The 13964-nt window shown below is 38.9% G+C and overlaps 1 protein-coding gene across 1 annotated transcript in view; it reads left to right on the plus strand.

The window, feature by feature from the left end:
- Nucleotides 1-13964, plus strand: part of LOC143021617 (uncharacterized) — a 41013-nt gene that overhangs the window by 9763 nt on the left and 17286 nt on the right. The window contains exon 4 of the mRNA XM_076179219.1: nt 2000-2039. Coding sequence (XP_076035334.1) covers nt 2000-2039 — 40 coding nt within the window. The remainder of the gene's footprint in view (nt 1-1999; nt 2040-13964) is intronic.

Below are 13964 nucleotides of genomic sequence, written 5' to 3' on the forward strand. Positions count from 1 at the left end.
AAATCCCCCTCCACCTCACAACCGACCACCTAGACCTCACTTGAGGCCCAGTCCTCCACCTCCAGATCTGACTGGATCAAGGCATGAACCCCCCTCGTCCCCCATTCCTCCAAATTCCCTCTTCATCTTCTTCTTCTTCCTCCTCTTCCTCACCCCCCCACCACCCTTAAAATCTGACAGCATCAGAGCTAGATGCACATTTAAAAAGCTTGAACCCTATTAGTTGTCCCATTGTTAATTTTAGATGTAAGCACCAACCACAATATGTATTACTTTTTTATTTCTGTTATATAATTTTTTTCCCAACAAGGTTTTGTAGATATACGAGATAGGAGGAAAGCTTCTAGGAGCTGTCAAGAGTTTTTATGAGAGTAGTAGAGCATGTGTCAGGATTAGAAATGAAGAGAGTGGTTCGAGGTAAAGGTGGGACTTCATTAGGGATGTGTTATGTCACCCTGGCTGTTCAACTTATACATGGATGGGGTGGTTCAAGAGGTAAATGCAAGGGTGGTGGGACAGGGATTGGAGATGTTTAAAGAAAATGGAGAAAAGTGGGAGGTGAGCCAGCTGTTGTTTGCGGACAACACTGTGCTTGTAGCAGGATCAGAGGAGGGATTGAGGAAGTTGGTGACAGAGTTTGGGAGAATGTGTGAAAGAAGAAAGCTGAAGATAAATGTGGGTAAAAGTAAGGTGATGAGATGTACAAGAGGTGAAAGTGGGAGCAGACTGGAAGTGAGTGTTAAGGGAGATCAACTGGAGGAAGTGGATAGTTTTAGATACTTGGGTGCAAATGTGGCAGGAAAAGGTGGAGTGGAGGTGGAGGTAGAATGTAGATTGAGAGAAGCAAGTAAATGCCTTAGCGGATTAAAAAGTGTAACGAGGAATAAACATTTGGGAATGGAGGCTAAGAGGAGACTGTATGAAGGAGTGATTGTGCCAACAGCACTGTATGGGGGAGAAACATGGAACATAAGAGAGGGAGAGAGAAGGAGTTTGAATGCGAGATGAGGTGTCTGAGAAGTATGATGGGGGTTACTAGGCTGGATAGAGTGAGAAATGAGGAGGTGAGGAGGAGAACAGGGGTGGGAAGGGAGTTGGGAGATAGGGTTGATGAAAGACTATTAGGATGCTTTGGACACATAGAAAGAATGAGTGAAGAAAGACTAGTAAAAGAGGTGTGGAAGGCAGCTGTGGAAGGAGTGAACATGAGGGGGCATCCTAGTATGAGATGGATGAATGGGGTGAAGGGGGCTTTGGGGAAGAGGGGAATGTCTGTTGAGGAACAACAGGAGAGGACAGAAAATAGGGCTGAATGGAGAATGGTTGTATATGGATGATGATGTGATGCATGAGGTGGAATGGGTGGGGGATGGGGGGTGAGATAGTATGTGCAAGAAAAATTTGACGCAGTCTGAAGGGATATTTCCCTGTCTTCTCCTTTTCTGCATGGGGGGACGGAGAGGGGGATCACTGATTTAATGAAGTGGCCTTGCTGTGGATGTGCTGTGTCTTGCGACACTGCTTCTGACCCAGGGCAGTGGACAAGGTGCAGGGATGACCCGTCATCCAGGAGGTGCCAAGATAAGAGGGAGGTTGGAGGGGAGTGGAGTGTTTTTAGGGATGGAATGGTTGGGAATGGTTTTTATGCCATTTTCTTTTTGGCTACCTCCCTTGTAAGGAGGAAAAAGCCATGTTATACGTATGTATGTACCATTTGTAGTTATTTGCCTTATGTAATTACAGGTAATCTTGAAGATGACTTATTAAAGACAAAATGTTGAAATAAATAGAAGATTATGCAATTTTAGTTATTGTTGATCTGCCTGAAAGAAAAACTATCCTTAAAAAAATCAAGATTGCTATGAAAAAGTTAAACTACAAAAATGCTGTTGTCCTTAGCTCTACATGTCTTAGAGAGAATCTGCTCCCTTCTTTTACAAATATATATATATATATATATATTTGTAGATTTTAATGTCATTTTCCTTTACATCTACAGGAAGGCTGACAATGCAACAGAACACTTAAATGCATTAACAGTAAGTTGATTTAATGATAGAAAAAAAGTGGATTGTTATATTTAATATTTGCAGAATTGGCAAATTTCATTCTGGTATATCTTTTTTGAGATTAGTACAGGCTGAGAATCCTATATTCAAAATTCTGAAATAATTTTTTTTGAGAAAGTGCCACAAATTGAAAATTTCAGGTGTTTTTAACTAGAGTGCAGTTTAAGAACCATGGAAACTTCATATAACGTATCATATCAAGTAGTGAAGAAATAACAGAAATTTAATTTTTTGTAATCACAAAAATTGTGCACTAAAAGAAGGCAGTGAAAGAGAATGAACAAAAATACATATATTCTAATATGTAAAAGCTGCTACTTCCATTATATCTTAAGCTTGTTTTGAGTCATGGGCCCACTGATCACTCAAGGAAGAATTTTTATGTTGTTGAGAGTGGATGTAATGAACATGAGGGGGCAACCAAGGATGAGATGTATGGATGGAGTAAAAGGGGCATTGAGAAAGAGGGGGATGTTTGTTGAGGAAGGAAGGGAAAGGACAGAAGATAGGGGTGAGTGGAGAATGGTTGTAGATAAATGCAAAGATAAACCAAAACTGTTTACAGGTTTATAAATGTAAATTGAGACAGGGAAGTAATCACCAAGTTAATAGTGGGTAGTGAGGTCTTTGAAGAAGCCTCAGCTCAGGCAGAAATAATGAATGAATGTTTCAAATCGGTCTTGACAAAAGAGCGCACTTTTTTAGAGAAAAGTGAAGGGAGCAAAAATCCAGGTTTAGAAGATATAAATGTAGAAATGAAGGAAGTGGTCACTCTTGGGATTATTGGGTGTGACAAAAGTTTCAGGACCTGATGGGATCTCAAACTGGATACTTAAAGAATGTAGGGAACAACTAGCAGACAAGATTCAGTCTTATTACACGTTCATTGAAAGACAGCATTGTGCTGTTTAATTAGAAAAGGGCAAATGTGGTGCCAATTCACAAAGGTGGAATTAAAGAGAGACCAATAAATTATAGGCCAGTATCACTGACCAGCACAATAGTGAAATTATGTGAAAGGATTGTGAATGATCAATGGACTGAATATCTTGAAAAGATGAACATTCTGACAGAAAGTCAGTTTGGCTTCAGATCTGGAAGGTCATGTGTGTCGGACCTTTTAAGCTTTTGCATGAGAGTGATTGATGTGCTGCTGCAAGAGAGAGAGGGATGGGTGGACTGTGTGTACCTCAACCTAGAGAAGGCATTTGATAGAGTTCCACACAGTTGACTTGTGTGGAAATTGGAGTGTGCTGGAGGAATGAGATGCAAACTACTAGAATGGATAAAAGATTTTTTAAAGGAAAGGGAAATGATAAGATGTCAAGATGGAGAGCAATAATGAGCAGAGTTCCACAAGATTCAGTGCTTGCATCAATAATGTTTCTTGTCTATGTCAGTGACATGATGTGAGGGACAACAAGCTATGCCAACATGTTCACAGATGATGCAAAAATCATAAGATTGAAGAAAGAGGAAGACGGTTGACTATTGCTAAAATATTCTAGCTAGGAATGGGAAATGAAGTTCAATACCAAAAAATGTAAAGTACTGGAAATGGGCAATAGTGGCAAAAGACCATCCTTAAACTCCTTTGGAAGCCCATTATAAAAGCAAAACAGGCCAGAAATTTGAGAGTTGATGAAAGACAACCTGTCACCAGACAGACATATCAGCTGGATTGTGGGAGACAGACAAACTATTGTAGAAGATCAGTCACAGTTCACACAATGGATGAAGAGATGATGATCTGACCAAGGCTGGAATATGTGTCAGTGGTATGGTCCCCACACAGAGTGAAGGATATAAGCAAGATTAAGAGAATACAAAGGAGAGCAACCAAACTGGTCCCCAGGCTGGCAGATCAACCAAATGAGGAAAGACTAGTAGCACTGGTTCTGCCAACTTTGAAAGACCGAGGAGAAAGAGGAGGTATGATTACAATATTCAGATCACTAAAGGGGATAGATTGTATTAATAGAAGAGATCTGGTCAGAGATGGGAAGGCTTTCTAAAAAGTCTTGGGAGCAAATTAAGAAAAACACATGTCTAATGGATGCAAAGAAATACAGTTTTCCATATAGACACATAAATACTTGGGATAGCTTAGGAAGTGATATAGCCCAGGCTCAAACTATACACGAGTTCAAATCTAAATATAATTGGAAATCAAAGATATAGATCAAATTGGAACTGTACATGAATCAAGGCTAGGTATGATGAAAAATAGAGTATAGGGAACATGTTTCAACAAATGTTGCTCCTTTCCTGTATACTACAATTAGGTAAATACAAAGGTGTGCACCTATCATTTTCAAAGGATATACTATGGGAAGGATTTCAACCCATGTGTGCAGGTGTCCTACCAGGGTGGCCTTGGTGCATCTTGCTCTCACTCTCAATGCGTTATTTTGTAACGTTTGTAAAGTGTTCAAATGTGTCATGATGAAATATTTTGCATCGCCAATTTTTTTTTTTTTTTTTTTATTTCAAACACATTATTGGAAGAAAAAACTGAACAGAAAAGCTATTATTTGCACAGTACTGAAGGTTAAGTTTCAGTTATATAATGAAACATTTCATGCACTCGGAAATTTTAAGATATTAGTGGTTTGATTTTAAGCATGTCATTAGACTGTAATTGTTATAAATGATCAATAAAAATTTCATGAAATGTTTACAAGACTTCTGTGGCTTTGTATATATTATACATACATATATCAAGGGCTTTTAACCCCTTACAAGGGTGAAAACCAAAGTTAAAGGTATAATTCCACTCCCATTCACCACCCCTCCCTCCCTCTTTTCTTGGCTCCTCCTGGATGAAGGGTCATCCCTGCATCTTCCCTACTGCCCTAGGTCAAAAGCAATGCAACAAGACACAGCACATCCATAGCAAGGTCATTTAATTTAATTGGCAACCCCCTCCCCCTCACTCTCTGTCCCTTCATGCAGAAAAAGAGAAGCTGAGGAGAAATCCTTTTGGGCTGCATCAAAATATCATTCACAGATACTCCCTCAACCCCCATCCCCCATCCACTCCTATGCATCACAGCATTATCTATACACAATCATTCTCCACTCACTCCTATCTTCTGTCTTCTCCCCTTGTTCCTCAAACACATTTAAACTCTTCCTCTCTCATGTTCCATGTTTCTGCCCCATACAGTGCTGTCAACACAATCACCCCTTCATACAATCTCCTCTTAGCATCCAGTCCTAAATATCTGTTTTTTATTACACTTTAATCCACCAAGGCATTCACTTTATAAAAGGATTATAAAGGAGGAGCAAGCAAACAGGAGACCTTTTGGTCCATAACTAGGTCAGATGCAAAAAAATTATGATATAAAGAAAAATTATAATATAAATAATAATATATAAATGCATCGGTATAGTTAATTAATAAACAAACAGGAAAATAGTAAATAATAATAAATTGACATAATAATATATAAAGATCAAGCAAATAATAATAAACAGACAAATATAAAATAAATGGCAGGCATTACAGCATCTTGCTTAGGTGTTTATCTAAACAAATCTTAAAGCTTCAAACTGAACTACATTATACTGCCTCTGCAGGAAGTTTATTCCATTCATTAGCTACACAGTTGGCAAAGTTGTTTCTACTCACTTCCAAATTAAATCTATTTCTGTCACTTTTGATGCCAATTCCTTTTAGAATCTTAAAGACACCTCTGAGTCTATGTTTTTTTAGGGAAAACAGATTCATATGTTTTAGTTGATTTTCGTATGATTTGTTATATTTGGAATCAGTTTTGTAGCTCATTGTTGTACTTTTTCCAATCTGTCAATGTCTTTAATGAGATCCGGTGACCTTACAGAAACAGCATATTCCAGATGTGGATTCGATTTATATAGCTTGTTAATGAGAGATGGACTTTTGAAGTCAAAATATCATGCAGTCAGTCCTAGAATATTATTTGCTTTCTCAGAGGCTGAAATACACTGCTTGGATGATTTGAGATCATTACTCATAATTACGCTGAGATCATTTTCACTATCCACTTTTGTTAACGAATTTCCAAATAACCTGAAATCACTGTTATTTTTACCTATGTGCATAACCTTGCATTTACAACAAAACAGACTTTACAAAACTAAAGACATTCTTCCGGAATGCAAACTGGGAAAATTTTTACAGGGAAGAGACAACAGTGGAAGAGAAATGGAATATATTGATGGAAAACTACAATGAAGGTGTAAACAGGCATGTACCAAGACAAAAGCGAGAGAGAGAGTACATTAAATGTTGGTTCAACAAAAGATGCAGTGAGGCAAAAGACAGAAGGGACAAAGCTTGGAAAACGTGGAGAAAAGACAAAAAACAAAGCAAATGGCAAATTTATGTTAACTGTAGAAATGAGTATGTTAATGTGAGAAGAGAGGAAAAAAGGAACCATGAGAAGGATATTATAGACAAATGCAAAGAGCAACCCAAACTATTCTATCGGTATGTGAATGGTAAACTTAAAAACAAACAGGAAATGGTGAAACTATGCCAAGGAAACATAGAATACACAGAAGATTTAGAGATGGCTGAAGTCATGAACAATCACTTTAAATCTGTTTTCACCAGAGAGAAAATACCAAATTGTGACATAGATAAAAACAAGAAATCTCCCCTCATGAATGAGTTTACAGCATCACTAAAGGAAATATCAGAACATCTATCAAGGCTGGATGTCAGAAAATCACATGGCCTGGATGGTATTGCAAATTGGATTCTAAAGGAGTGCAAAGAAGAACTAACAGACAAAATACACATCTTAATAAACAGCTCACTCAAAGAAGGAAAGATACCCGAGGACTGGAAAAACGCTAACATTGTACCAATATACAAAGGAGGAAACAAGGAAGAACCCACCAACTATTGGCCAGTATCACTAACAAGCACCATAGCCAAAATTTGTGAGAAAATAATCAAGAATAGATGGGTAAAACATCTGGAAGACAATGACATATTAAACCCAAGACAATTCGGATTCAGACAAGGAAGATTATGCTCCACAAACTTAATATGCTTTTACTCAAGGCTAATAGACATAGTGCAAGAAAGAAATGGATGGGCTGATTGTGCATTCCTAGACTTGCAAAAAGCCTTTGACAAAGTACCACACAGAAAACTACTAAAAAAACTGGAACACATAGGAGGAATACAAGGAAACCTACTAAAATGGATAGAGGACTTTCTGACTGGTAGAAAGATGAGAGTAGTGCTCAGAGAAAAATATTCAGATTGGAAAGAGGTGATCAGTGGAGTACCGCAAGGATCTGTGCTGGCACCAATAATGTTTGCTATCTATATGAATGACATGGACGAGGACGTGAACTGCTACATGAGCTTCTTTGCTGATGACACCAAACTGCTAAGGAAAATAGAAACTGATGAGGACTGTGAAGCACTGCAAGAAGACCTAAATAGGGTATGGAACTGGAGTCAGAAATGGGAAGTGGACTTTAATACTAAGAAGTGTAGCATAATGGAGTTTGGAAAAAGCAAAAACAGAATATCAGGAAAATATACAATTGGAACCAAAGAAGTAAAGAAAGTAGGATCCGAAAAAGATTTGGGAGTAATTATCACGAAATACTTGTCCTATGATATACAGATTAACAAAATTGTCGGGGAGACTTACAACTTGCTAAGATCAATAAAAGTGGCATTTACATACTTGGACGAAGACATGATAAAAAAAATATTGGTTACACTGATAAGGCCTAGATTAGAGTATGCGGCAACATTGTGGTCCCCCAGTACCAAAAAGAATATAAAGAAAATAGAAAGAATCCAAAGAGCAGCTTCAAAAATGGCACCTGCACTTGCAAACCTATCATACGAGGAGAGATTGGCTAAACTGGAATTACCGACACTGGAGCAAAGAAGAGAGAGAGGTGACCTATTGACCATCTACAGAATCATGAGAGGCACAGAGGTACTCGATAGAGAGAACTTACTTAACTGGGACAAAAGAAACACAAGAGGACATGGAAAGAAAATCAAAAAACATAGCTATAGAAGAGAACTGAAGAAAAACAGTTTTCCTCATAGAGTTTTGGACACTTGGAACAAACTGGACAATGAAATAGTATGCGCAAAAACCATTCACGAGTTTAAAAACAAACTAGACACTGCGAGATACAAAGGCGGGACATCACGAGCATAGCTCCCCTTCCCGCAAAATACAACTAGGTAATACATGTGTTTAATTTCATTTGCCACTTCTCAAACCACTGCTGTAGTTTATCCCATCTTTATCTCAAACCACTTGCTCTCTCCATATCTAATTCTAACACCGGCTCTACTACTATTGTGAAAATTCTCATCTGCTCTTAACATCTTTCCTCCTATCCCATATATCAGCAATACCTCCCATAGTGCCTTCCTGTCTGCCCTATCATAAGCCTTTTCCAAATCCTTAAGGGCCCAAAAAACCTCATTACCTTTTCCTAAAGCTTTCTCACATATCTGTCTTACCACAAAAATCTGATCTACATAACCCCTACCTTCCCTAAACCTGCACTGTTCCTCACCAATTACTCCTGCTCCTCTCTTGATCCTCTGAATCAATAAACTGATCCCTCTGAAACTACTACACTCACACATCTCCCTTTTTCCCTTGTAAAGCAGAACTATATAGGCATTCCTCCAGTCCTCAGGCACTATATCCTATTTCAGAGAAACATTAAATAATCTCGCCATCCAGTCCATCACTGTACCTCCTATTTTTAGGCTTTCTGTATGAAATCCATCTCACCCAGATGCCTTAACTGCTCTCATCATCTTGATAACTGCTTTCACCTCATCTTTTCTTATTGTATATATTGTAGTTACTGTATATAGTCAAACCTCAGTTTTCAAACATAGTTCATTCCAAAAATCTGTTCTAAAACCAAACTGTTTGAAAACCAAATCATATTTTCCCATTACAAATAATGTAAAAGAGATTAATTCATTTCCAAGCACCAGATGAATTATTTACCTAATTACACTTTATATATCATATAATAAATAAAACATAAAAGTGCAAATCAAACAAAAACATAACAGAAGTAAATTTAATGACAAAACACTGTACAGTTATTATGTAATGTATGTACTGTACCCTTCTGGCTGCAATGTGATGGCATAGGTGGATGGAGATGAGGGAGGAATAAGGGTGAGTTATTGCTCGGAAATGGAATCCCCTTCTATAAAAACTTCTGGTGATTCTTGTTTGGGTGTTTCTTCTCTTTCTCTTTGGGTTTCTTTCCTTTTTTCTTTCACTAAAAACCTTTCCAATGTTGTTTTAGCCTGTGCTGTAAAATTTTTCTGAAATGTGACATGACATTGAAAGTGAAAAGATTTACTGCTCTATGTGCTACCATGGTGTCTGGGTGGTATTTTTCTACAAAATTTTGAGCATCACCCCATTTAGCACAAATATCTTTGATTAAAGAACTTGGCATATCTTCAATTCTTTCCTCTTCCTCAGAAGACTGTTCCTCAACCAATTTCTTTTGCTGTTCATTTTGAAGATGTACAAGCTCTTCATTGGTAAGCTCAGTATTGTGGTCTTCCACCAGCTCTTCAATACCTTCACTGTCAACCTCCAAGCCCATACTTTTTCCCAATAAACAATCTCTTCAACAATAGCATTGTCCTCAACAGCAGCAGCAGATCCAGCAGTTTCAAACCCCTCAAAGTTATCTCTGGTACACAGCCTGGCCAAAGGTTCTGCCATGCTGAATTCATGGTTCTAGTACTCACTTGGTTCCATGCATTATCAATAAGATTAACACAACTCAGGATATTGAAATGGTCTTTCCAAAATTCTCTCAAAGTTAATTGAGTGTCATTAGCAATTTGGAAACATGAAACACGGCTTTAGCATAATGTTTCTTAAAGTTAGCTATGATCTGTTGATCCATAGGTTGGATTAGAGGTGTTGTGTTAGGTGGCAGGAATTTGACCTTAATGAAATTAGATTCACCAACTAAGTCATCCTCCAAACCTGGAGGGTGAGCAGGAGCATTATCCAACACAAGAAGGCATTTTGGTTGCTTCCCCCCCCCCCCAAGTATTTGATTGTTTTTCTCAACTTTTCCTTGACCAGTATCACTTTTTGCTTTCTTTGGAGCCATGAAGAGGGCTAGTGTAAGAAAAGTAAATGCTGAATACAATCAAATTGATAACGAAAGCACAGCACAACTATGGTATTCAGCTCAGCGTTCAACAGAGAACTGTTTATATTTCATCAGTGGCCATATGTCAACATCGTTCAAGAACCAAAATTTTGTTCAAAAACAGGTATTTCCAGCTTGAATTATTTGTTTGAAAACCGATTTCTTCGAGTTCAGATGTTCAGAGATATTGCAAAATTATGAAATGTTCTAAAATCACTAAGCAATATTGATATGGTAGAGGTTATGGTGTTTTTTCACTGTTTTAGATTGGAATAAAAATTTCAAGATTTTAATATACTGGTTCCATGTTAATGGTGGGACCATCAGCATCATAATCAACAAATCACACTTCACAGTACTATCAACAAACTGTCTTAATTTATGTATGAAAATATCCAATTATTTTGAAACCTGAAAAAATCCAAACTTTAAAAGACTTCTGGTCCCAAGCATTTTGAGTAAAGGATTCTCAACCTGTTATGAACAACAACTTGTTAGAATTGCACTGGCTAATTGCAGTGCATTTAAAAAATGGTTGGAACACTGGTGGGAAAATTACATCACTGTGGACCCCTGCTCACCCATGCATGAAACCATGAAAGGTGCTATCATGAAGGCTGCTGTAGAGAAGTGGAAGAATAAGAAGATAGCATGGTCAGCTTTGTGAATTTCATATTTGTTTGACAGCATAACTATTAACTGCATCTATTGGTCCACAGATGAACCATAGCATGAAGTGTATGAGGGAATTTATTAGGAAGTGCTTACACGGGTTAGTCCTTTGGCTTTAAAGAGGCTGAAATTGGTGAGCAACAAGTTGTGTATACCCGACAAACTAGGATAGTGAGGGACCTGTTGCATCATTCTCCCAATGTGATGAGTAGAGGTTCCAGTGCTCAGCCTTTACATTTTAGATGGCATTTCTAAAACTCTGAACCTTAAGGAGCTTGAGATCATTGTTGATATGTATTAATCAGTTTTTGATGAATATGAAAATGTTCTTTCAAAGGCAGCTCAAGTTTTTCTTGGAAGTGAGGACTACTATGATTAGATGGAAAAAAACTGAGGAGGAAAGAAGAGGCCAGTTGTCTTTCCCAAGGTTAAAGAAGGTTTACGTTGATACTTTTGACGATCACAGAAAATTTTGAAAGTAATAAAAATATGTTTTGGAAAGAAATTAAGAGAGGAAGAGGAGGCAAATCAAGTAGAGAAGAAAAGGTAAAAGGTGCAGATGGAGAGATGATAATGGAAGAGAAGGCAGTAAGGGGAAGATGGGCAGAATACTTTAGGGAGTTGCTAAATGTGAAGGAGGATAGGGAGGGAAAGATAGTTGTAGTGGGAAATGCTAAGAAAATGACCGTGATGAGTGAGGAAAATGGAGGAGAAATAAGGAAGGATGAAGTGAAGGCAGTTGTTAAGATGATGAAAGCAGGTAAGGCACCTGGTCTGGATGGATGCCATGGAGAATGTCTAAAAAAAGGAGGTACAGTGACGGTGGACTGGCTGGTGAGGTTATTTAATGTTTGCTGGAGAGAGGGTAGAGTGCCAGAGGACTGGAGGAATGTCTGTACAGTTCCACTTTACAAGAGAAAAGGGGACAAGTGTGAGTGTAGTAGTTTCAGAGGGATTAGCTTGTTAAGTGTAGTTGGGAAGGCTTATGGGAGGATCTTGATTGAGAGGATTAGGAGAGGAACAGAGGGAGTAATTGGTGAGGAACAGTGTGGATTTAGGATGGCTAGAGGTTGTGTAGATCAGATCTTTGTGGTAAGACATATGTGAGAAAGCTATAGGAAAGGGTAAGGAAGTTTTTTGGGCTTTTATGGATCTGGAAAAGGTTTACAACTGAGTAGACAGGAAGGCACTATGGGAGGTTTTGTGGATATACAGGATAGGAGGAAAGCTTCTAGGACCTGTCAAGAGTTTTTATGAGAGTAGTAGAGCTTGTGTTAGGATTAGAAATGGAGAGAGTGATTGGTTTGAGGTAAAGGTGGGACTTCGTCAAGGATGCGTTATGTCCCCCTGGCTGTTCAACTTATACATGGATGGGGTAGTGCAAGAGGTAAATGCAAGGATAGTGGGTCAGGGATTGTTAAAGAAAATGGAGAAAAGTGGGAAGTGAGCCAGCTGTTGTTTGCTGACAACACTGCGCTTGTGGCAGGATCGAAGGAGGGATTGAGGAAGTTGGTGACAGAGTTTGGGAGAGTATGTGATAGAAGAAAGCTAAAGATAAATGTGGGTAAAAGTAAGGTGATGAGATGTACAAGGGGTGAAAGTGGCAGTAGACTGGAAGTGAGCATTAAGGGAGAGCGACTGGAGCAAGTGGATAGTTTTAGATACTTGGGTGCAAATGTGGCAGGAAAAGGTGGAGTGAAGGTGGAGGTAGAATGTAGATTGAGAGAAGCGAGTTAATGCCTTGGTGGTTTGAAGAGTGTAATGAGGAATAGACATTTAGGAATGGATGCTAAGAGGAGACTGTATGAAGGAGTGATTGTGCCAACAGCACTGTAAGGGGGAGAAACATGAAACATAAGAGAGGAAGAGAGAAGGAGTTTGAATGTGTTTGAGATGAGGTGTCTGAGAAGTATGATGGGGGTTACTAGGCTGGATAGAGTGAGAAATGAGGAGAACAGGGGTGGAAAGGGAGTTGGGAGATAGGGTTGATGAAAGAGTATTACGATGGTTTGGACACATGGAAAGAATGAGTGAAGAAAGACTAGTAAAAGAGGTGTGGAAGGCAGATGTGGAGGGAGTGAAGATGAGGGGACATCCTAGGATGAGGTGGATGGATGGGGTAAAGGGGGCTTTGGGGAAGAGGGGAATGTCTGTTGAGGAAGGACGGGATAGGACAGAAGACGGGTGAATGGAGAATGGTTGTATATGGATGATGTTGTGATGCATGAGGTGGAATGGCAGGTGGATGGGGGGTGAGGTAGTGTGTGTGAGCAAAATTTGATGCAGCCCGAAGGGATTTCTCCGTCTTCTCCTTTTATGCATGGGGGGACGGAGAGGGGGGGTCGCTGATTTAATGAAGCGGCCTTGCTGTGGATGTGGTGTGTCTTGCGACACTGCTTCTGACCCAGGGCAGTGGACAAGGTGCAGGGATGACCCGTAATCCAGGAGGTGCTAAGATAAGAGGGAGGGTGGAGGGGTGTGGAGTGTATTCAGGGATGGAATGGGTGGGAATGATTTTATGCCTTTTCCTTTTTGGCTACCTCCCTTGTAAGGGGGAAAAAGCCTTGGTATATGTATGTATGTACTCCTTATTTTACCATGCCATGGCGTACATGTATCCAGATGTCAAACTCAAACCTATTTATCTATCTGGACATGAATATTTGCTCCGCTTCTTAGAAGGAGTAAAGGTTACCTTCTGGGGTAGTGGAAGTCTCTTATGAATGTTGAAAATTTCATTGTAGACTTTACACTTTTGATGAATTGTCCATCTGTTCAGGACTGAAACCAACTAATTTAATAATTTTTTAATGATCTTTTGAAGACCTGTACTACTGTAGAAAAATTAAGTGTAAAAAATATTCAATTTCTTGAAACCACAATGGATTCATATGCATCACAAATCCTTTGCATAGAACTGGAAGGGGCTACTAGTGTTCGAGAAGCATTTGGTTCTCTTGCTCACTTTCCTAATCTGAAACATCTCATGTTTGCATATCCAGCATGTCCAGATGAGAGATGAATAAAATACAG

Source organism: Oratosquilla oratoria, chromosome 42 (genome assembly GCF_046742065.1).
Source record: "Oratosquilla oratoria isolate Oo_2021 chromosome 42, ASM4674206v1, whole genome shotgun sequence".
In the NCBI taxonomy this organism is placed as follows: domain Eukaryota; kingdom Metazoa; phylum Arthropoda; class Malacostraca; order Stomatopoda; family Squillidae; genus Oratosquilla; species Oratosquilla oratoria.